The sequence below is a fragment of the Lagenorhynchus albirostris genome, chromosome 2 (assembly GCF_949774975.1).
Source record: "Lagenorhynchus albirostris chromosome 2, mLagAlb1.1, whole genome shotgun sequence".
Taxonomy (NCBI): Eukaryota; Metazoa; Chordata; class Mammalia; order Artiodactyla; family Delphinidae; genus Lagenorhynchus; species Lagenorhynchus albirostris.
The window spans coordinates 61,983,604-62,008,873 of NC_083096.1; the positions used below are offsets into that span (position 1 = coordinate 61,983,604).

The 25,270-nt window shown below is 36.7% G+C and overlaps 1 protein-coding gene across 2 annotated transcripts in view; it reads right to left on the reverse strand.

Moving 5' to 3' along the window:
• Nucleotides 1-25,270, reverse strand: part of MAEL (maelstrom spermatogenic transposon silencer) — a 69,882-nt gene that overhangs the window by 36,714 nt on the left and 7,898 nt on the right. For both annotated transcript variants that reach the window (XM_060142217.1, XM_060142216.1), the window contains 3 exons: nt 8,964-9,088; nt 8,137-8,191; nt 7,876-8,017 (listed from right to left, as the gene is read on the reverse strand). In XM_060142217.1, the coding sequence (XP_059998200.1) occupies nt 7,876-8,017; nt 8,137-8,191; nt 8,964-9,088 (322 nt within the window). The remainder of the gene's footprint in view (nt 1-7,875; nt 8,018-8,136; nt 8,192-8,963; nt 9,089-25,270) is intronic.

Below are 25,270 nucleotides of genomic sequence, written 5' to 3' on the forward strand. Positions count from 1 at the left end.
ACTGAATCACTTTGCTGTGCATCTGAAACTAACTCAACATTTTAAGTCAACTGTACTCCAATAAGAAAACAAAAAAACTAAATCTAAGTCCTTACATGCCCATGTGGAATCAAGTAATTTTAAATTTCCAGTTAGTTTTGCTCCTTGTTCAGAACTTAATCCCCAGAGTACCTACTTCATATACACATGTTCCATTGGAGATATTTTAAATGAAAGCAGTTAAAAAACTAACAATGTACCACAGTATTAAAACAAACTACAACAACAAAAAACCCATTAAAGTCTGACTCCAGGGAAAAACGTCTCCAAATCTAGTTGTACTATTAAAAATGACATTATTTGGATGTGTTTTTATTTATACTTATTGGTCCTCTTCCTCCAAATCATCCCAAAATATGAATTTTCTAGCAAAGGAAGATTCATATTCTAAAAATCTAACGATTATCAGAAGAGCTCTGTACACTCTTACGCTATTAATATTCATTATGCAGCCTGAAATATAGCTTCAATTTGAATGATTTCCAACGTTTCTTTTATGAAATTCCACTCCAAAGTAGTGACATAAGGTTGTAAGTGAATATGTCTGCTAAGTTCGCAACTTACTCCCAAAGTTTCACCACCACCTCATTCACTAAAATAATGTGCAGCATAAAGGCCTTTTTTACACCCTTTTCCTCTTGATTTCCAAAGGTCTCAGTGATCTCTTTTCCTCTTATTTCATGGTTAAGTTTCTCCTTTTCAAGGATAACCCTGCCTTTCCCTTTCTCAGGAACCACTGTCATCCGACAGTTACAGATGCTCTTTGCTCTAGTCAAACTGACTCACTGTTTTTTTCTTAAACGGTCTCTATGCTTTCATTCCCGAGTCACTGTTTTGCCCATTTTCTTCTCTTGGAAAGGTCCTTCCTTCAACCCAAATCTCTGCTCACAGGGACAGAGGAGATGCTCAATAAATATTCGTTGATTAAATAAAAGCTGCCTTGTTTCAGTCAGCAGGTCACAGTGAATTAATCCAAGGACAATTATGACAGGAAGCAACAAGGAGAATGGGGTATCTATAAAGGTTATACTCTAGCCTTCAAAGTAACATGATAGTCATTAACAGCCTGCTTATTTAAGATTCTGACACTTTTTGTGTAACTGTATTCTATTTCACCAATATAAAACCCACCCATTTCTCCTAGAGCTAGAGACAACATTTATCAAAAATTTATTACAAACTTTAATGTCCTTTAAGTAGAAGTTTAAGAGCAGTGTTTGAAGAGAGTCCTATCTGCTTATATTAACTAACAGATTCTATCAATAGTTCCTATTGTCTGCTACAACCAAAACTCCCTTGTAAAATACTATATATTGGAATCTTACAATATTATGAAGCTCAGGAAAAGGTAGACCCATCCTTTCCAAAGCAGTTATTATTAAAGTTCTTGAAGTACTATGTAACAGGTTCTATCTTTAATAAAATCCCATGGCACAGACCTCCAAAAATGTCTTACACCAAAGCTACTCTGTTTTTTTTTTTTTTTTTTGGCAGTACGTGGGCCTCTCACTGTTGTGGTGTCTCCCGTTGCGGAGCACAGGCTCTGGACGCGCAGGCTCAGTGGCCACGGCTCACGGGCCCAACTGCTCTGCGGCCCAGACCAGGGCACGAACCCATGTCCCCTGCATCGGCAGGTGGACTCTCAACCACTGCGCCACCAGGGAAGGCCCTGCTACTCTACTCTTGTTGCAGCCTATACGTACTCTGAGACTCAACACCATTTCTTCTATTCTAAAACATGATTTTTTCACATTTTAACTGAATGCATTTATTGGACTGCATCATACAATTTAAGGTATTCTACAACTGCTACTGCCTAAACATGTACAAATTTATTATTTTTTAAAGCAGTGGTATGTAGTATTTTATTTTTATTTTTGTTTTCATTGCAGTATAGCTGATTTACAATATTATGTTAGTTTCAGGTATACAGCTTAGTGATTCAGTATTTTTGCAGATTATATTCCATTACAGGTTATTACTAGATAATGGTATAATTCCCTGTGCTATACAGTATATCCTTGTTGTTCATCTATTGCATATATATTAGTTTGTATCTGTTAATCCCATATCCCTAAATTTGTCCCTCCCTCCACCCTTGTCCTTTTGGTAACCACTAGTTTGTTTTCTATATCTGTGAATCTGTTTCTGTTCTGCATATATCTTTGAGTATTATTCTGGATAACCAAACAACTGTAATCCTTCAACATTTTAGTCAATAAACCATTGAGAAAGTATTGGTTTGTCTCTGAAACCTTCTACTGGTATCATCTGATAAGATCAAGAAAGAACCAGCATCAAAACTTGCAGAAAAGGTGTCTTTGAGTGGCTCGGGAGAAAATCCAGCGACAAGAGTACAATTCCATTTTAAGAAATGCCACATCACCACCCTGGATGGCACAGAGACAACAATGTATGAAAACATGGACAATGAATGATTCTGAATGTGAAATTTTAGGAATACTTTAGCCAGTAGCTGAGGCAATGGTACATAAATCCAAATATCCTAACACATCATCCATAAACTTTTAAGCCTAACAAGATTAAGCAAAACAAAGTATGTACCTGCAGCATAACTAAGAGAAGCATAACTACAAGACTACAAGACTCAATTACCAAAAGAAAATCCTTACTTTTCAATGGAGTCATTTCTCAAGTTCACACCCAAGCCTCTATATAGCTTTATAGAGAGGGTGAAGCCCAGAAAACATGGGGGAAGAGAGAGAAGGGAAATTGAGAGCCCAAGATTAAATTACAACCATTCCCACAATGAGACGGTTGATAAATATTCAGAATCCTGGTAGATCAGAGCACTGGCTACAGGAAACTGACTTAAAAGTGCCTGAAGACTCTAGAAGGCAGCCTGGAAGGCATTGTTTCTGGGCAGCAGAGGGCAAGAGGAAGGGAAGGAGTCCTTTAGAGACTGTGTGAAGGGGGAAAAAGAGCACAGAGGGGGAAACTTAGGATTCTCCAGGACAAAGAAAGCAGGAAAAAAATGGAAAGACCCACAACGACACTGCCACCACCCTGAAAGCATTCTAAGAAAGCATACTTTGCTACACTGACAGAAGAGGAAGCACTTGAACTACAAATCTCAAACCAATGCAAAGGAACAACAGAAAGCCACTGCAAGAGGTAAACAGAAAATGAGAATCACTATAGTTGATAACTCTCCCCATCCCCGACCCCTCAAAAAACCATAAAGGAGACGAAAACTATAAAACAACACTATAACATAACATTCTACATTGTTATTAATATATGACTTAAATATCCTTAAACAAAAATTTTGAAGATACAAAAACATGGCCTGAATAAGAAACTTCAAAACTAAGAACAGAAAGAAGAAAAGAGTTGACAAAACTCAGGAAATAAAAATCATATAGGAAAAGAACTGAATTACAAACTGCCTAAGGAAGAACAGATTCAAATGAGATGTTAATAAGGGAAACTGAAGAAAACAGAAAACTGCCATGAGAATAAGAGACTAAAGAAAGAAGAAATAAGGGTCAGAAAAACCTTTATGAAAAACCTTTACCTAATGAAAGGTAAAGAAGACCAATCATACATAATTGGACATCCTTAAGAAAAATTAAATGGAATAGAATATTAAACTACAATCTAAGAAAAATCTCCAGAAATTAGACCTGATTCTGCATACTAAAAGGGCCTGCCAAACACCTGGGAAGACTGACCTGCAGTAATATACTCAGAGAAACATTCCAGTAAAACTATTAGACTTTAAAGATGAAAAACCATTCTTAAGGTCTCCAGGCAAAAAGAGCAAAATAACTTAAAAGATCAAGAGAATTAAATGAACAAACTTCTAAGAAGCAACATAAAGCAATACAACAATGCAGCTGTACTTTCTAGAAACTCAAGGAAATAAAATGTAAACCAACAGAAAAGATTTTAAACATGCAAGAACAGAGTTACTGCCATTCCCAAGAGCCCTTGATCAATCTACTAGATCAAGATTCCAAATAACACAGCCACTTATAGATATAGGAGATATAATGAAACATACACGGAAACAGTAGTAATGAGACTTCACAGCACTCTCAATATAACACAGATCAAGTAGACAAAATATAAAGAGATAAGGCAACTTAAACATAATAATGTAGAGCTTATGGATACTTGTCAAATGTTGCACCCAGATAAACACATATTCTTCTCACATACCCACAAAACATTCACAAAAATTGATTATATATTTAGTTACCAAAAAAATGCAAAACACTAGTAACTTCCATAAGGTAGAAATATTACAAACAATACTTTGATCACAATGCAAAGACGCTAGAATTTACTAACAAAAACCAAAAAAGCTTTCCATCTGGACATTTAAAAGCCTCATATTAACTCCTGGGTTAAAGAGAGCTGAAACTACACAATTTTTTAAAAAAATGACAAAATACTACGTCAACAACTTGTGGGATGCACTGCAAGACATGTTTAAGAGAAAATTAACTCTACTAAACACTTACCAATTTAAAGAAAACCCAAAATTAACTAAATAATGAGCCCAAAAATCTAAAAAAAAGAACCACAAAGTACCAAGAATATAAAAGCAGAAATGAATGAGGAAGAGAACAGAAAATTAGCAGATCTAATAAACTGTTGTTTTGAAAAAAACAGACAATGCACTACGCTAGCATGATTTAGGGGAAAAAGGTAGAAGCAAAAATATATAAGAAACAATGAAATAAATAACCAGTGAAACAAGGAATTTTAAAAATTATAAAAGACTAGTTTGCAGACTTAATCTTAAACAAATTTGGAAACGTATATAAAATGCATAATTTCCTAAGGAATTACAGATTACCAAAATTGATCCCATTAAAGTTAGAAAGCCTAATCAAATCAATTTTCATAGAAGAAACAGAGAAATTTTTGTGGGAACTGCCCCACAAAAATTCACCAGTCCCAGATAGGCACAATCTGTGTGAGAAAAATTTTAAAACAGACTTGAAAGACCCAAAAGTAGATCTGAACAATGGAAAGACACCTCTTGCCTTTGAAAGGAATTCAACATTATATAAAGGTTTCAGTTTTCCAAGTTAATTTATAATGTTAATGCAATCCAAGGAACTTTATGGAGCTAGACTGAAGAGTGATACTTCTGAATATACTTTGTTTCAACTATGCTAATACATTCCACATTCAAAATATAATAAAACGAACAAATATGGGCAAAACCAAAAATGGAATAAAACAAGCAAACAGACTTAACTATATTTCAAATGAATAATTTAACCACATTGAAGGAGAAAAAAAACCAACCCCAATAACTTCTGAACAAAGTATTTTGACTACCTTCAGACTAAAACAACTGAAAGAAGATTCTAAACTGTTAATATGCCTTTTTTTAAAATAGTGGTTATCACTTAATTCTAAAACAACTTAATGCATTCTAGGACTGGACAAACAAAAATGTTGAGCACCAGGTTTTTCCACTCAGAAGGGCAATATAAAAATGGAAAACTGGAAAATTCTATGGTTTTATATTGGAATTGTAGGTTCAGCATGAACTCATGGTGAGATAAAGACAGAGGGAGAGAGAGAGGAAGGAGCAAGCAGGTGAGCCTAGCTGCATAAAAATGTTTATGAAAGGTATGTATACACATATATTTACTAGCTCTTTCCACTAAGGGGAACTAGAATCAATGACAGTCTAATAGGAATGAACACCCAGCACCCAGATTCTATCTCCTAAATGCACACTCTTCCACTAAAAGGAATCAAGGCTCCTTGGAGAAATGGCTAATTCAAAGCTGAAGCAGGGAAAAGTACAAGATGAACCTGAAATATATGGAGCTGGAAAGCAAAGAAGCACTCAAAGAATGAGGCAGCAATGTAAACAACAACAACAAAACCCAAACAAAGAGACCACTGCTTTGAAGGGACTTCCACTGGCCATAAAGGAAACAATCTGAGCATAAAAATAAGTTAATAAGAGATTATGGCCGACTGAATAAGATATAGGAATACATGAGTCCATACTCATAAATAAATGAAAAAAAGTCAGCAAAGAGGAAAAGCTCCTTACAGTAGAATGCTAACTAATAAATGTAGAAGCAAAAATCAGATTAGAAGGACTTCCCTGGTGGCGCAGTGGTTAAGAATCCACCTGCCAGTGCAGGGGACATGGGTTCGAGCCCTGGTCTGGGAAGATCCCACATGCCGTGGAGCAACTAAGCCCGTACGCCTCAACTACGGAGCCTGCACTCTAGAGCCCGTGAGCTACAACTACTGAGCCCGGGTGCCACAACTACTGAAGCCCACGTGCCTAAAGCCCGTGCTCTGCAACAAGAGAAGCCACCCAATGAGAAGCCTGCAAACCGCAACGAAGAGTAGCCCCCGCTCGCCGCAACTAGAGAAAGCCCGTGTGCAGCAACGAAGACCTAAGGCAGCCAAAAATAAAAATAAATTTAAAAAAATCAGATTAGAAAGCCATCATTTCACAAAAATAGTAGTAATCGACCCAGGCAAAAATCATCAATGGATGCTAAAACTAGCAGAGTGAAGTTTGAGGAATAGATTATCTACCAAATCTCAAAGAATCTCCCAACAGAATATTAATTATAAGGTAAAAAAGAGTAACTTTTCAATAGAGAAATTTGGCAGACACTATCTTAAGCAAATGATCAAAGCTGTCAGTAATGAGACTGACATCAGATGCCTCCAGATATGGCACACTGAGAAGACACATCACTTTTGTGGTACTCCTGCTAAAAATACATAACCTCAATCTAATCATGTGGAAATACAGGCAAACTCAAACTGAGAAACATTTTGCAAAGTAATGGGCCTGTACTCTTCAAAAAGGTCAAGATCATGGAAGTCAAAGACTGAGGAACTATTCCAGATTAAAGGGCCTAAAGAGACATAATAACTAAATGCAACATGTCGTCCTGGCTTGGATCCTAAATTTTTTTTTTGGCTATAGAAGACATTATTAGAACAACTAGCAAAATATGAATATAGCTTTTAGATTAGATAGTAGTACTGTATCAATGGCAATATCCTGTTTTGATAACTGTATTGTGGCAATATACATGATCTTGTTCTTAGGAACAACACATTGATACTCAGGGGTGAAAAGGCATCATGATAGCAACTTCCTCTCAAGAGGCTAAGAAAAAGAAACAGTGTACGTATATTTAGAGAAAAAGTTATAAATATATAAAAATATTAAGTTAGAGAATCTGAGAATGGTATATACAACTTCCCTGTACTAGAGACTTGCAACTTTTCTGTAAGCCTAAAATTATTTCAAAGTAAAAAATATACTTTCAATTTATTTCACATCTTTTTTTTTTTTTTGCGGTACGCGGGCCTCTCACTGTTGTGGCCTCTCCCGTTGCGGAGCACAGGCTCCGGACGCACAGGCTCAGCGGCCATGGCTCATGGGCCTAGCCGTTCTGCGGCATGTGGGATCTTCCCAGACTGGGGCCCGAACCTGTGTCCCCTGCATCAGCAGGTGGACTCGCAACCATTGCGCCACCACAAAAGCCCTATTTCACATCTATATTTCTTATAACTACAATAATTCTATGTAATAAAATGTCTATATAAATAAATACAAAATATTCTTTCATTAGTACAGAAATTCTAAGTGATAAAGCACTGTCAGTTTATTTGGTAGTTTTTTTGTTTTTATTGATAGACGAAGTAACAATGTACCTTACAATCAATTAAATCTTATATTCAAGGAAATACAATGATTCCGAAGTTTCATAGGAAAATATTGTTTAAAAAGGCAAAAACTAATCATACCATATTTTTTCAGTTCAGAAAACAGTATCACTATCACAAAATCACTATAAATACCTTGTGTTGCTAGAATAATCCCACATGGCCACATCTAGGAAGCTCCGAACCCAGGTCTTAGAGGGCTCCTTGAGAAATTTTTGCTGGTAGATCCCTACTACAAGATCCTCTACAGTGAGAAGTTCTAGATCTTGCCTGATTTCTTCCATTGGTAAACAGAAACACACATACAATTAGTAAGTTTAGGTACACAGAACATGTACATCAAAATGGAAACACAGATATTAAAATGCATTTGAGCAGTGACCCAGTTTAACTTACCTGATGACTTCTCCATATGCTTCAAACACCAGTTGACTCTGGCTCTATCATCAGACTGGAGAAGGGAAAAAAATTTTACTTATTTTCTCCTATCTTCTGTTACTTTTAATTAATGTGGTCCTTTCAAACTGGGGGAAGGGGAAGGAGGAGGGGTAAGGATGGTGAGAAGGGAGAGACTGAATAGTCTGTGACAACTAAACAAGAACTGTAAAACAGAGCAACATATTCTAGAAAATACTGCTAATAATAACCAGTTATGCTCATAAAGCAATGTTAATATACTTTATGAACAGCAAGTGAGACTTAGGGTAAGCAAATGAAGAAACCAATGTTCAGAAAAAGATAAATAAGGTGATTTGTGTTCATGGTGATACTAATAAACAGTAAGGTTAAAACCCAATTCTATGACACCTAGCCTAGAAGAACTTAGACAAAGTTCTAAGTTCTAAAACAAAGAATAAAAATTACAAAAGGAAGATCAAGGGACTGCTACAAAAACAATTTTGAACAAACAATTCTCTTGCCTAGGAGAATAGGTGTACAGACTAGAAATCCATCCTTCAGAGTAAAAACAATCGAAGATATTTCAGAAGGAGGAACTAAAAACGAGATTGACCGAAGCTGAAATACATTCAGTTTTTACAGTCTTCAAAATCCCTCCAATACCAGAGAGATTTAGAAGAAAAAGCATTATACCTAATTACATTCAAAATAAGAACGAACATATATATTTTAATACACAGGCAAAAGTTATTTCTTTGGGTATCTTTCATGGATCTTTTGGTTTCTAAGTAATGACTTAAAAGAAATTCTTATGTTGAAATTACCTTGCAGTAGACAGGTGGCCAGTTCCCTGGATTTGGATGAATGAATCTATAAAGGTTTTGTAACACCATTGCTTGGTCATGCCCAGATTCAAAGTTTGAAATAGGAATCTTGTGACTAGAATCACCTGAAGGAAATAAAAAGTAGGTAGGAGTTAAAAATTTGACTAAGACAAATATTATGGAGTAGGTATAGAAGTAAGGGTACAGGAAGGGAGTAGTGGATAACTTATATTTAAGCACTTGTACCAAGCCTGCTTATGGTTAGGTACTTTACATATTTTATCCCATAATCTTATGAGGTAGACAATATACACATATTAGAAAAGAGATAACTGAGAAACACAGAAGTTAGCAGTAAGTTAACTGAGAAACACAAAAGTTAGCAGTAAGTTAATAGCTGGTGAACAGTGGAGTCAGGACTCAAACCGAGGTTAAGTGAAAGAGCCTATATAGTGTTTTCACTATTCCTACGTGGCCTTTCATGAATCTGGTTTATTAATAAGGCTGGAGACCTTGATAGTAATGACTGCTTTTTAAAAGACTGTACGATGAATACTTCTACTTCCAGTAAAATATGGACCAAGTAATTCAGACCAAACTTCCCACAAAAATTTAGGATGTCAATAGCACCTGCAGTAGCAAGGAATTATTAGATCAAGATGCAAAATATTATAAAATCCAGAGAGGAGAGTCTAGCTCTGGGGGCAGTTTTCCCCCTGGAGTAAGTTGCTAATTCCAGAAGAGTAAGTTTAATGGCTGAGATAAAAAAAACTAACAGGGCAGGAACACAACTCCACCCATCAACAGACAAGCTGCTTAAAGTCTTCCTGAGCCCTGAGCTGCCTCTAAACACACCCCTTGACACAGCCCGGCCCACCAGAGGGACAAGATCCAGCTCCACACACCAGTGGGCAGGCACCAATCCCTCCCACCAGGAAGCCTGTACAGGACTCTTAGACTAGCCTCACCTACCACAGGGAAGACACCAGAAGAGGAACCACAAACCTAAAGCCTATGGGGCCGTAAACACAGAAAGTTAGACAAAATGAGATGGCAGAAGAATATGTTCCAGATGAAGGAACAAGATAAAAACTCGAGAAGCACAACTAAGTGAAGTGGAGATAGGCAATCTACCTGAAAAAGAATTGAGTGTAATGATAGTAAAAATGACCCAAGATCTCAGAAAAAGAATGGAGACACAGACCAAGAAGACAGAAGAAATGCTCAACAAAGAGCTAGAAAATATAAAGAACAAACAGAGTGGAACAATACAATACCTGAAATGAAAAATACACTGGGAAGAATAAATAGCAGAATAAATGAGGATAATAAATAATAGATAAGTGAGCTGGAAGACAGAATGGTAGAAATCAATGCCACGGAACAGAATAAAGAAAAAAAGAATGAAAAGAAATGAAAACAGTTTAAGAGACCTCTGGGACAACATTAAATGCACAAACATTCACGTGATTGGGGTCACAGAAGGAGAAGAGAGAGAAAAAGGACCTGAGAAAACATTTGAAGAGATAGTAGTTGAAAAATTCCCTAACATGGGAAAGGAAACAGTCACCCAAGTCCACGAAGTGCAGCGAGTACCATATAGCATAAATCCAAGGAGGAATGTGCTGAGACACATGTTAATCAATTTGACAAAAATTAAGGACAAAAAGAAAATATTAAAAGCAACAAGGGAAAAGCAACAAATAACATACAAGAAAATCCCCATAATGTTATCATCTGATTGTTCAGCTGAAACTCTACAAGCCAGAAGGGGTGACATAATATACTTAAAGTGATGAAAGGGAAAAACCTACAACCAAAAATACTCTACCCAGCAAGGTTCTCATTCAGATTTGACATAGAAATCAAAAGCTTTACAGACAAGCAAAAATTGACAGAATTCAGCACCACCAAACCTGCTGTACAACAAATGCTAAAGGAAATTCTCTAGGCGGAAAAGACCACCAGAATGCAAGAAAATTACAAATGGGTAATCTCACCAGTAAAGATAAATATACAATAAAGGTAGGAAATCATCCACCTACAAATATGGTATCAAAACCAGCAATCCTGACATGAGGAGAGTACAAATGCAGGACACTGGAAATGCATTTGAAACTGAGAGACCAGCAGCTTAAACCAAACTTGTATGTATATAGACTGCTATATCAAAACCTCACAGTAACCTCAAACCAAAAATCTACAATAGATATATACACAAAAAAGAATAAATCAAACACAACACTTAAGATAGTCATCAAATCACAAGAGAACAAGAGAAAGGTTAGAAAGAAGACCTACAGAAACAAATCCAAAACAACTAACAAAATGGCAATAAGACCATACATATGGCTAATTACCTTAAATGTAAATGGATCAAATGTTCCAACCAAAAGACACACCCTGGCTGAATGGATACAAAAACAAGACCTATATATATATATCCTACAAGAGACCCAATTCGGATCTAGGGACACATACAGACTGAAAGTGGTGAGAGGATGGAAAAAGGTATTCCATGCAAAAGGAAATCAAAGGAAAGCTGGAGTAACAATACTCATATCAGACAAAGTAGACTTCAAAATAAAGACTGTTACAAGAGACAAAGAAGGACACTACATAATGATCAAAGGATCAATCCAAGAAGATTTAACAATTATAAATATATATGCAGCCAACACAGGAGTGCTTTGATACATAAGGCAAATGCTAACAGCCGTAAAAGGAGAAATTGACAGTAACACAATTAAGAGTAAAGAACTTTAACTCCCCACTTAAATCTATGAATAGATTATCCAGACTGAAAATCAGTAAGGAAACACAGGCCTTAAATTACACAGTAGACCAGAAAGACTTAATTGATATTTATAGAGCATTCCATGCAAAAGCAGCACAATACTCATTCTTTTCAAGTGCACATGGAACATTCTCCAGGATAGATCACATGCTGGGCCACAAAGCAAGCTTGGGTAAAGTTAAGAAAACTGAAATCATATCAAGCATCTTTTCCAACCACAACACTAGGATATTAAAAAAAAAATCAACTATAAGAAAAAAAATGTAAAAACCAAAAACACTCAGAGGCTAAGCAGTATACTAGTAAACAACCAATGGATCACCAAAGAAATCAAAGAGGAAATCAAAATATACCTAGAAGCAAATGAAAATGACAGCATGACTATCCAAAACCTATGGGACTCAGCAAAAGCAGTTCTAAGAGGTAAGTTGACAGCAATACAATCTTACATCAGGAAACAAGAAAAATCTCAAATAAACAACCCAACCTTATACCTAAAGCAACTAAAGGAAAAAGAACAAACAAAACCCAAAGTCAGCAGAAGGAAAGAAATCATAAAGATGAGAGCAGAAATAAATGACAGAGAGACAAAGCAAACAACAGAAAAGATCAATGAAACCAAAAGTTGGTTCTTTGAAAAGGTAAACAAAATTGATAAGCCTTTAGCCAGACTCAAAAAGAAAAAAAAGGAGAGGGTTCAAACCAATAAAATTAGAAATGAAAAAGAAGTTACAACAGACACCAAGGAAATACAAAGGATCATAAGAGACTACTACAAGCAAGTGTATGCCAATAAAATGGACAACCTAGAAGAAAGGACAAATTCTTAGAAAGGTACAATCTCCCAAAACTGAACCAGGAAAAATAGAAAATATGAACAGACCAATCACAAGTATTGAAATTAAAACTGTGATTTAAAAACTCACAACAAACAAAAGTGCAGGACCAGATGGCTTCACAGGTGAATTCTATCAAACATTTAGGGAAGAGTTAACACCTATTCTTCTGAAACTCTTCCAACAAATGGCAGGGGAAGGCATACTTCCAAACACATTCTATGAGGCCACCATCACCCTGATACCAAAATCAGACAAAGATACCACAAAAAAAGAAAATTAGAGGCCAAAATCACTGATGAACATAGACGCAAAAATCCTCAACAAAATACTAGCAAACCAAATCCAACAATACATTAAAAGGATCATACACCACGATCAAATGGGATTTATCCCAGGGATGCAAGGATTTTTCAATATCCACAAATCAATCAGTGTGATACACCACATTAACAAATTGAAGAAGAAAAACCACATGATCATCTCAATAGATGTAGAAAAAACTTCTGACAAAATCCAACACCATTTATGATAAAAACTCTCCTGCAAGTGGGCATAGAGGGAACATAACAAACCCAACATCATACTCAATGGTGAAAACATGAAATCATTTCCTCTAAGATCAGGTACAAGACGAGGAGGTCGACTCTCCTCACTTTTATTCAACATAATTTGGAAGTCCTAGTCACAGCAATCAGAGAAGGAAAAGAAAGGAATCCAAATTGGAAAAGAAGTAGTACAACTGTAACTGTTCACAGATGACATGATACTATACATAAGAAATCATAAAGATGCTACGAGAAAACTACTAGTGCTCATCAATTCAGTAAAGTTGCAGGATACAAAATTAATACACAAAATCTTTTGCATTTCTATACACTAACAACAAAAGATCAGAAAGTGAAATTAAGGAAACAACCCCATTTACCATTACATCAAAAAGAATAAAATACCTAGGAATAAATCTACCTAAGGAGGCAAAAGGCCTTTACTCTGAAAACTATAAGACACTGATGAAAGAAATCGAAGATGAAAAACAAACAGATGGAAAGATATACTGTGTTCTTGGACTGGAAGAATCAATATTGTCAAAATGACTATACTACCAAAGGTAGTCTACAGATTCAGTGCAATCCCTATCAAATTACTAATGGCAGATCAAGAACAAAAGATTTAAAATTTGTACAGAAACACAAAAGACCCTGAATAGCCAAAGCAATCTTGAGAAAGAAAAACAGAGTTGGAGGAATCAGGCTCCCTGACTTCAGACTACACTACAAAGCTATAGTCATCAAAACACTATGGTGCTGGCAAAAAGACAAACTTATAGCTCAATGGAGTAGGATAGAAAGCCCAGAAATAAACCCACGCATCTATGGTCAATTAATCTACGACAAAGAAGGCAAGAATATATAATGGAGAAAAGACAAAGTCTCTTCAATAAGTGGTGCTGGGAAAACTACACAGCTACATGTAAAGGAATGAAATTAGAACATTCTCTAACATCATACACAAAAATAAACTCAAAATGGATTAAAGACCTCAATGTAAGACTGAATACTATAAAAGTCTTAGAGGAAAACACAGGCAGGACACTCTTTGACATAAGTTGCAGCAATATCTTTTTGGATTCACCTCCTAGAGTAATGAAAACAAAAATAATAAATTAATTAGACTGAATTAAACTTACAAGGTTTTGCACAGCAAAGGAAACCATAAACAAAACAAAAAGACAACCCACAGAATGGGAGAAAACATTTCCAAATGAGGTGACCAACAATGCATTAATCTCCCAAATCTACAAACAGCTCATGCAGCTCAGTATCAAAAAAATAAACAACCCAATCAAAAAATGGGTAGAACCCTGAAAAGCCAAAGCAATCTTGAGAACAAAAAATGGAGCTGGAGGAATCAGGCTCCCTGACTTCAGACTATACTACAAAGCTACAGTAATCAAGGCAGTATGGTACTGGCACAAACACAGAAATACAGATCAATGGAACAGGATAGAAAGCCCAGAGATAAAACCATGCACATATGGACACCTTATCTTTGATAAAGGAGGCAAGAATATACAGTGGAGAAAAGACAGCCTCTTCAATAAGTGGTGCTGGGAAAACTGGACAGGTACATGTAAAAGTATGAAATTAGAACACTCCCTAACACCATACACAAAAATAAACTCAAAATGGATTAAAGACCTAAATGTAAGGCCAGACACTATCAAACTCTTAGAGGAAAATATCGGCAGAACACTCTATGACATAAATCACAGCAAGATCCTTTTTGACCCACCTCGTAGAGAAATGGAAATAAAAACAAAAATCAACAAATGGGACCTAATGAATCTTCAAAGCTTTTGCATAGCAAAGGAAACCATAAACAGGACCAAAAAGACAACCCTCAGAATGGAAGAAAATATTTGCAAATGAAGTAACTAACAAAGGATTAATCTCCAAAATTCACAAGCAGTTCGTGCACTCAATAACAAAAAAACAAACAAAAACCCAATCCAAAAGTGGGCAGAAGACCGAAATAGACATTTCTCCAAAGAAGATACACAGATTGCCAACAAATACATGAAAGAACGCTCAACATCATTAATCATTAGGGAAATGCAAATCAAAACTACAATGAGATATCATCTCACACCAGTCAGAATGGCCATCATCAAAAAAATCTAGAAACAATAAATGCTGGAGAGGGTGTGGAGAAAAGGGAACACTCTTGCACTGTTGGTGGGAATGCAAAGTGATACAGCCACTATGGAGAACAGTATGGAGGTTCCTTAAAAAACTACAAATAGAATTACCATACAATCCAGCAATCTCACTACTGGGCATATACCCTGAGAAAACCATAATTCAAAAAGGGTCATGTACCAAAATGTTCATTGCAGCTCTATTTACAATAGCCAGGACATGGAAGCAACCTAAGTGTCCATCAACAGATGAGTGGATAAAGAAGATGTGGCACATATATACAATGGAGTATTACTCAGCCATAAAAAGAAACGAAATTGAGTTATTTGTAGTGAGGTGGATGGAACTAGAGTCTGTCATAGAGCATGAAGTAAATCAGAAGGAGAAAAACAAATACCGTATGCTAACACATATATATGGAATCTAAGAAAAAAAAAAGTTCATGAAGAACCTAGAGGTAAGATGGGAATAAAGACACAGACCTACTAGAGAATGGACTTGAGGATATGGGGAGGGGGAAGGATAAGCTCTGACAAAGTGAGAGAGTGGCATGGTCATATATACACTACCAAACGTAAAACAGATAGCAAGTAGGAAGCAGCCGCATAGCACAGGGAGATCAGGTCGGTGGTTTGTGACCACATAGAGGGGTGGGAGAGGGAGGGTTGAAGAGATATGGGAACATATGTATATGTATAACTGATTCACTTTGTTATAAAGCAGAAACTAACACACCATTGTAAAGCAATTATACTCCAAAAAAGATGTTAAAAAAAAATGGATAGGTTGTTTGGCCTGAGGCAACCGAACACTGGAGCCTACCTGTGCTGTTTTGTGGGGCTAATGGCAGACTCTGGGAGGGCTCACACCAAGGAGTAACTTCCAGAACTTCTGCTGCCAGTGTCCTTGTCCCCATGGTGAGCCACAGCCACCCCCCGCCTCTGCAGGAGACCCTCCAACACTAGCAGAGATAAAGCTGTCCATGAATCATCTTTGGAGAGGATTTGCAGATGCCAGTGTCTATTGGTGCTGGTGACTACAGCAAGAAGAGTTTCAGAATCTCCCTCAGTTCCTGACTTAAAAGGGCTTAGGATCACAGAAGTTTCTCCAGAAGAGACTATTGCAATCTCCTGCCTGGAGGGTAAAAACCCAACAACCAACATTTGGAAGCTAAGTAGAGGAAGCAAACTAGAGTATGCAATGTGATAAAACTGAAAAAATTCAACAACTTGGGGTAAACAAGATTTGGTATCTGGATCCCAACTCAGAGGCAGGCCTGCCAAGCTTGCAGCGTTGCTCTTGGGGTAAATGTGTTAACCATCTAAAGAGCATACACAGAGCTTTGAGACTACGGCAGTGCGAAAGTACCACTGGATAACTTCTCCATCGGTGAAGGAACCATCCAAAGCTGCTAAACAGAAAAAGAGAACTATAATTTTGGGAAGTGGTCGAAAAGTAAAAGCTACTATTAGAATTGCCATGTGGATGAAAGGCTCTTGGTGCTGTAGCCAGGAGTCAGTGCTGTGCCTCTGAGGTGGGAGAGCCAACTTCAGGGCACTGGTCAACAAGAGAGCTCCCAGCTCCACATAATACCAAATGGCAAAAATCTCCCAGAGATCTCCATCTCAATTACAGCACCCAGCTTCACTCAACGACCTTCAAGCTACAGTGCTGGATACCCTACGCCAAACAACTAGCAAAACAGGAACACAACCCCACCCATTAGCAGAAAGACTGCCTAAAATCATAATAAGTCCACAGACACCCCAAAACACACCACCAGATGTGGACCTGCCCACCAGATGTGGACCTGCCCACCAGAGACACTAGATCCAGCCTCATCCACCAGAACACAGGCACTAGTCCCCTCCACCAGGAAGCCTACACCACCCACTGAACCAACCTTAGCTACTGGGGACAGACACCAAAAACAATGGGAACTATGAACCTGCAGCCTGCAAAAAGGAGACCCCAAACACAGTAAGATAAACAAAATGAGAAGACAGAAAAACACACAGCACATGAAGGAGCAAGATAAAAACCCCAGACCTAACAAATGAAGAGGAAATAGGCAGTCTACCTGAAAAAGAATTCAGAATAATGATAGTAAAGATGATCCAAAATCTTGGAAATAGAATAGACAAAATGCAAGAAACATTTAACAAGGACCTAGAAGAACTAAAGATGAAACAAACAACGATAAACAACACAATAAATGAAATGAAAAATACTCTAGATGGGATCAATAGCAGAATAACTGAGGCAGAAGAATGGATAAGTGACCTGGAAGATAAAATAGTGGAAATAACTACTGCAGAGCAGAATAAAGAAAAAAGAATGAAAAGAATTGAGGACAGTCTCAGAGACCTCTGGGACAACATTAAATGCACTAACATTCGAATTATAGGGGTTACAGAAGAAGAGAAAAAGAAAATGACTGAGAAAATATTTGAAGAGATTATAGTTGAAAACTTCCCTAATATGGGAAAGGAAATCATTAATCAAGTCCAGGAAGCACAGAGAGTCCCATACAGGATAAATCCAAAGAGAAATACACCAAGACACATATTAATCAAACTATCAAAAATTAAATACACAGAAAGCATATTAAAAGCAGCAAGGGAAAAACAACAGATAGCACACAGGGGAATCCCCATAAGGTTAACAGCTGTTCTTTCAGCAGAAACTCTGCAAGCCAGAAGGGACTGGCAGGACATATTTAAAGTGATGAAGGAGAAAAACCTGCAACCAAGATTACTCTACCCAGCAAGGATCTCATTCAGATTTGATGGAGAAATTAAAACCTTTACAGACAAGCAAAAGCTGAGAGAGTTCAGCACCACCAAACCAGCTTTACAACAACTGCTAAAGGAACTTCTCTAGGCAAGAAACACAAGAGAAGGAAAAGACCTACAATAACGAACCCAAAACAATTAAGAAAATGGGAATAGGAACATACATATCGATAATTACCTTAAATGTAAATGGACTAAATGCTCCCAACAAAAGACACATTTTGGCTGAATGGATACAAAAACAAGACCCATATATATGCTGTCTACAAGAGACCCACTTCAGACCTAGAGACACATACAGACTGAAAGTAAGGGGATGGAAAAAGATATTCCATGCAAATGTAAACCAAAAGAAAGCTGGAGTAGCAATTCTCATATCAGACAAAATAGACTTTAAAATAAAGACTATTAGAAGAGACAAAGAAGGACACTACATAATGATCAAGGGATCGATCCAACAAGAAGATATAACAATTGTAAATATTTATGCACTCAACATAGGAGCACCTCAATACATAAGGCAAATACTAACAGCCATAAAAGGGGAAATTGACAGTTACACATTCATAGTAGGGGACTTTAACACTCCACTTTCACCAATGGACAGACCATCCAAAATGAAAATAAATAAGGAAACACAAGCTTTAAATGATACATTAAACAAGATGGACTTAATTGATACTTATAGGACATTTTATCCAAAAACAACAGAATACACATTTTTCTCAAGTGCTTATGGAACGTTCTCCAGGATAGATCATATCTTGGGTCACAAATGATGCCTTGGTAAATTTAAGGAAATTGAAACTGTATCAAGTATCTTTTCCGACCACAATGCTATGAGACTAGATATCAATTACAGGAAAAGATCTGTAAAAAATACAAACACATGGAGGCTAAACAATACACTAATTAATAATGAAGTGATCACTGCAGAAATCAAAGAGGGAATAAAGAAATACCTAGAAACAAATGACAATGGAGACTCGACGACCCAAAACCTATGGGATGCAGCAAAAGCAGTTCTAAGAGGGAAGTTTATAGCAATACAAGCCCACCTTAAGAAACAGGAAACATCTCAAATAAACAACCTAAACTTGCACCTAAAGCAATTAGAGAAAGAAGAACAAAACAACCCCAAAGTTAGCAGAAGGAAAGAAATCATGAAAATCAAATCAGAAATAAATGAAAAAGAAATGAAGGAAACGATAGCAAAGACCAATAAAACTAAAAGCTGGCTCTTTGAGAAGATAAACAAAATAGATAAACCATTAGCCAGACTCATCAAGAAAAAAAGGGAGAAGACTCAAATCAATAGAATTAGAAATGAAAAAGGAGAAGTAACAACTGACACTGCAGAAATACAAAAGATCATGAGAGATTACTACAAGTAACTCTATGCCAATAAAATGGACAACCTGGAAGAAATGGACAAATTCTTAAAATGCACTACTTGCCAAGACTGAATCAGGAAGAAATAGAAAATATGAATAGACCAATAACAAGCACTGAAATTGAAAATGTCATTAAAAATCTTCCAACAAACAAAAGCCCAGGACCAGACGGCTTCACAGGTGAATTCTATCAAACATTTAGAGAAGAGCTAACACCTATCCTGCTCAAACTCTTCCAAAATATAGCAGAGGGAGGAACACTCCCAAACTCATTCTACGAGTCCAACACCACCTCGATACCAAAACCAGACAAGGATGTCACAAAGAAAGAAAACTACAGGCCAATATCACTGATGAACATAGATGCAAAACACCTCAACAAAATACTAGCAAACAGAATCCAACAGCACATTAAAAGGATCATACACCATGATCAAGTGGGGTTTATTCCAGGAATGCAAGGATTCTTCAATATACGCAAAACAATTAATGTGATAAACCATATTAACAAATTGAAGAAGAAAGACCATATGATCATCTCAATAGATGCAGAGAAAGCTTTCAACCAAATTCAACACCAATTTATGATAAAAAGCCTGCAGAAAGTAGGCATAGAGGGAACTGTCCTCAACGTTATAAAGGCCATATATGACAAACCCACAGCCAACATCATCCTCAATGGTGAAAAACTGAAAGCATTTCCACTACGATCAGGAACAAGACAAGGTCGCCCACTCTCACCACTCTTATTCAACATAGTTTTGGAAGTTTTAGCCACAGCAATCAGAGAAGAAAAGGAAATAAAAGGAATCCAAATCGAAAAAGAAGAAGTAAAGCTGTCACTGTTTGCAGATGACATGATCCTATACATAGAGAATCCTAAAGATGCTACCAGAAAACTACTAGAGCTAATCAATGAATTTGGTAAATTGCAGGATGCAAAATTAATGCACAGAAATCTCTGGCATTCCTATACACTAATGATGAAAAATCTGAAAGTGAAATCAAGAAAACACTCCCATTTACCACTGCAACAAAAATAATAAAATATCTAGGAATAAACCTACCTAAGGAGACAAAAGCCCTGTATGCAGAAAATTATAAGACACTGATGAAGAAATTAAAGAAGATACAAATAGATGGAGAGATATACCACATTCTTGGACTGGAAGAATCAACATTGTGAAAATGACTCTAGTACCCAAAACAATCTACAGATTCAATGCAATCTCTATCAAACTACCACTGGCATTTTTCACAGAACTAGAACAAAAAATTTCGCAATTTGTATGGAAACACAAAAGACCCCGAATAGCCAAAGCAATCTTGAGAACGAAAAACGGAGCTGGAGGAATCAGGCTCCCTGACTTCAGACTATACTACAAAGATACAGTAATCAAGAGAGTATGGTACTGGCACAGAAACAGAAACATAGATCAATGGAACAGGATAGAAAGCCCAGAGATAAACCCACGCACATATGGTCACCTCATCTTTGATAAAGGAGGCAGGAATGTACAGTGGAGAAAGGACAGCCTCTTCAATAAGTGGTGCTGGGAAAACTGGACAGGTACGTGTAAAAGTATGAGATTAGATCACTCCCTAACACCATACACAAAAATAAGCTCAAAATGGATTCCAGACCTAAATGTAAGGCCAGACACTATCAAACTCTTAGAGGAAAACAGGCAGAACACTCTATGACATAAATCACAGCAAGTTCCTTTTTGCCCCACCTCCTAGAGAAATGGAAATAAAAACAAAAATCAACAAATGGGACCTAATGAAACTTCAAAGCTTTTGCACAGCAAAGGAAACCATCAACAAGACCAAAAGACAACCCTCAGAGTGGGAGAAAATATTTGCAAATGAAGCAACTGACAAAGGATTAATTTCCAAAATTTACAAGCAGCTCATGCAGCTCAATAATAAAAAACAACCCAATCCAAAAATGGGCAGAAGACCTAAATAGACATTTCTCCAAAGAAGATATACAGACTGCCAACAAACACATGAAAGAACGCTCAACATCATTAATCATTAGGGAAATGCAAATCAAAACTACAATGAGATATCATCTCACACCAGTCAGAATGGCCATCATCAAAAAACCTAGAAGCAATAAATGCTGGAGAGGATGTGGAGAAAAGGGAACACTCTTGCAATGCTGGTGGGAATGTGAATTGGTACAGCCACTACAGAGAAGAGTATGGAGGTTCCATAAAAAAATACAAATAGAACTACCATATGACCCAGCAATCCCACTACTGGGCATATACCCTGAGAAAACCATAATTCAAAAAGAGTCATGTACCAGAATGTTCATTGCAGCTCTATTTACAATAGCCCGGAGATGGAAAGAACCTAAGTGCCCATCATCGGATGAATGGATAAAGAAGATGTGGCACATATATACAATGGAATATTACTCAGCCATAAAAAGAAACGAAATTGAACTATTTGTTATGAGGTGGATAGACCTAGAGTCTGTTATACAGAGTGAAGTAAGTCAGAAAGAGAAAGACAAATACCATATGCTAACACATATATATGGATTTTAAGAAAAAAAATGTCATGAAGAACCTAGGAGTAAGACAGGAGTAAAGACACAGACCTACTGGAGAACAGACTTGAGGATATGGGGAGGGGGAAGAGTGAGCTGTGACAAAGCGAGAAAGAGGCATGGACATATATACACTAGCAAACATAAGGTAGATAGCTAGTGGGAAGCACCGCATAGCACAGGGAGATCAGCTCGGTGCTTTGTGACAGCCTGGAGGTTGGGATAGGGAGGGTGGGAGGGAGGGAGATGCAAGGGGGAAGAGATATGGGAACATATGTATATGTATAACTGATTCACTTTGTTATAAAGTAGAAAATAACACACCATTGTAAAGCAATTATACCCCAATAAAGGTGTTAAAAAAAATGGATAGAAGGCCTAAAGATGTATTTCTATAAAGAAAACATACAGGTGGCCAAAAAGCACGTGAAAAGATGCTCAACATCACTAATTATTAGAGAAATGTAAACCAAAACTACAGTGAGTTATTACCTCACACTCGTCAGAATGGCTATCATCAAAAAGTTTACAAGCAATAAATGCTGGAGAGGGTGCGGAGAAAAGGGAACCCTCCTACACTCTTGCTGGGAATGTAAACTGGTACAACCATTATGGAGAAGAGTATGGAGGTTTCTTAAAAAACTAAAAATAGAGCTGCCATATGATCTAGCAATCGCACTCCTGGGCATATATCCAGAGAAAACCATATTTCAAAAAGATACATGCACCCCAGTGTTCACTGCAGCACTATTTCAAATAGCCAAGACAAGGAAGCAACCTAAACATCCATCAAAAGAGCAATGGATAAAGATGTGGTACACATATACAATGGAATATACTCAGCCATAAGAAAGAATAATATAATGCCATTTGCAGCAACATGGATGGACCCAGAGAATATTATATTCAGTGAAGTAAGCCAAAGACAAATATCATATGATATTCCTTATATGTTGAATCTAAAAAAGAAAAATGATACATATGAACTTACTTACAAAAAGATTCATAGACTCAGAAAACAAATTTATGGTTACCAAAGGGGAAAGGTGGGGGGGGAGGGATAAATTAGGAGTTTGGGATTAACATATACACGCTACTATACATAAAATTGATAATTAACAAGGATCTACTGTATAGCACAGGGAACTCTACTCAATACTCTGTAATAACCTATATGGGAAAAGAATCTGAAGAATAAACATATGTATAACTAAATCAGTTTTCTGTATACCTGAAACTAACACAATGTTGTAAATCAACTATATTCCAATATAAAATAAAAATTAAAGAAGCAGCTGTGGTATATATATATGCATAGGACTACTACTCAGCCACAGAAAAGAACACAATTCTGCCATGTGCAGCAACGTGGATGGACTTGGAGGGCACTATGCTAAGTGAAGAAGCCAGACAGAGAGAGATCAATACTGCATGACATCGCTTATATGTGAATCTAAAAAAACAAACTAGCAAATATAGCATAAAAGAAGCAAACTCACACATATAAAGAACTAACCAGTGGCTACCAGTGGGAGAGGTGCAATATAGGAGTGGGGGAGTGGGAGTTACAAAGTACTGGCTGTAAGACAGGATCAAGAATGTATTGTACAACATGGAGAATATAGCCAATATTCTGTAGTATCTGTAAGCGGAAAGTAATCTTTAAAATTGCATAACATTTAAAAATTTAAAAATATAAAAATACATAAACACCCCCTTAAAAAAAACCCAAATCCTGAGATTAGAATCCTGTGGTTCCAAATCCTGAGATTCTGAATCTCAACAAGCTTTTTGTGAAGCATGATAAACCGATTCTAAATTGTATGTGGAAAAGCAAAAAGAATAACTACAATATTCCAAAAGAACAAAGTCAAGTAAATATGATCAAAATATCGTGTTTAACATATGACATGGGCACCAAAAAACAAGCAGGTCTATAGAACAGAAGATATCAGAAAGACTCATGCATAAAATGAAACGTGATATGATACAGGTGGCACTACATATGGGGAAAAATTGATTATTCAATAAAATACACTGAGACAACTGATTATCCACATGTGAAAAAAACGGAACTGAACCTTTTCCTCACATCATACATAAGTCAATTCCAGGTGGAATAAGAACGTGGAACTATAGAAGAGAATAAATATATCTTCATGGCCTTCAAGTAGAAGGGAAATCTTAAATAAGACCAAAAAACCCCACAACCATGATGGAAAAGATACATTTACTGAACTAAAAATAAAAACTGCTGTTCATTAAAATACACCATAAAGAGAGTAAAAAAATGCAAGGCACAAACTGCAAACAGGTATCTGCACACAATTAAAACAATCAATAAAAACATATTATAAACTTCCATAAACCAAAAAAAGATGAAAAACAATCCAATGGAGAAATGGGGAAAAGATACTGTTGAGTTAAAAAAAATACAAGTAAAGAAATATATACAATATGTTAAATCAAAGTTCAAGCAGAATTAAATACACCATTTAAATATGTATTTATCATAAAATTATTCATAAAACAAAGGAACTAACACAAAATTCAGAACAGTGGTTCTCTTAAGAGGGAGGAGGAAATCAGGGAAAAATATAGGGGTCTTCAATGATAACAGCAATGTGCTATTTCTTCAGCTGATTGATCAGCAGGTGCACTGCTGATCATTAATATTCTTTCCACCTTAAGTGAATGTTATGATGTTTTTGTGTATGAAGCTTCATTTTAAAAGCTGACAGACCTTTTGTACAGGAAGCTAAAAGCAGTTTCTAAGGCTTTGCTCCTTTTAAAGCAGAGCTTCTCTCTCAAAAATCATTAATTAGTGAAACAGATAGAAGCAGAGTTGCTCTGGGGAAGTGTGAGAGAATGAGATGGGCCCAAACCTCCTACCTCCTCCCCACTCCAACACACACATACAGAACCTGCACTCCCCCTCAGAGGAACATACGGGTTGTGGGGGGGGAGTCTATCAAAATCTCTTCCAATCTTGAAATTCTTCAATATTATGTGCTAAACCATAATGCCCATGAAGCCTTCGCTTGATTTCACTGGTAACTACTTCTTAAAAGGCCAGATAGCACAGGAGCATTTGAAACATCTACATGCACATTCCTTAACTTCTAATCAAATTGTAACCACATCAAATTTTAATTGCTTCAGTGTGTTACTGTATAAAACACGGTCTTTTCCTAAATATCAGCTTGATTACACTAGCCTG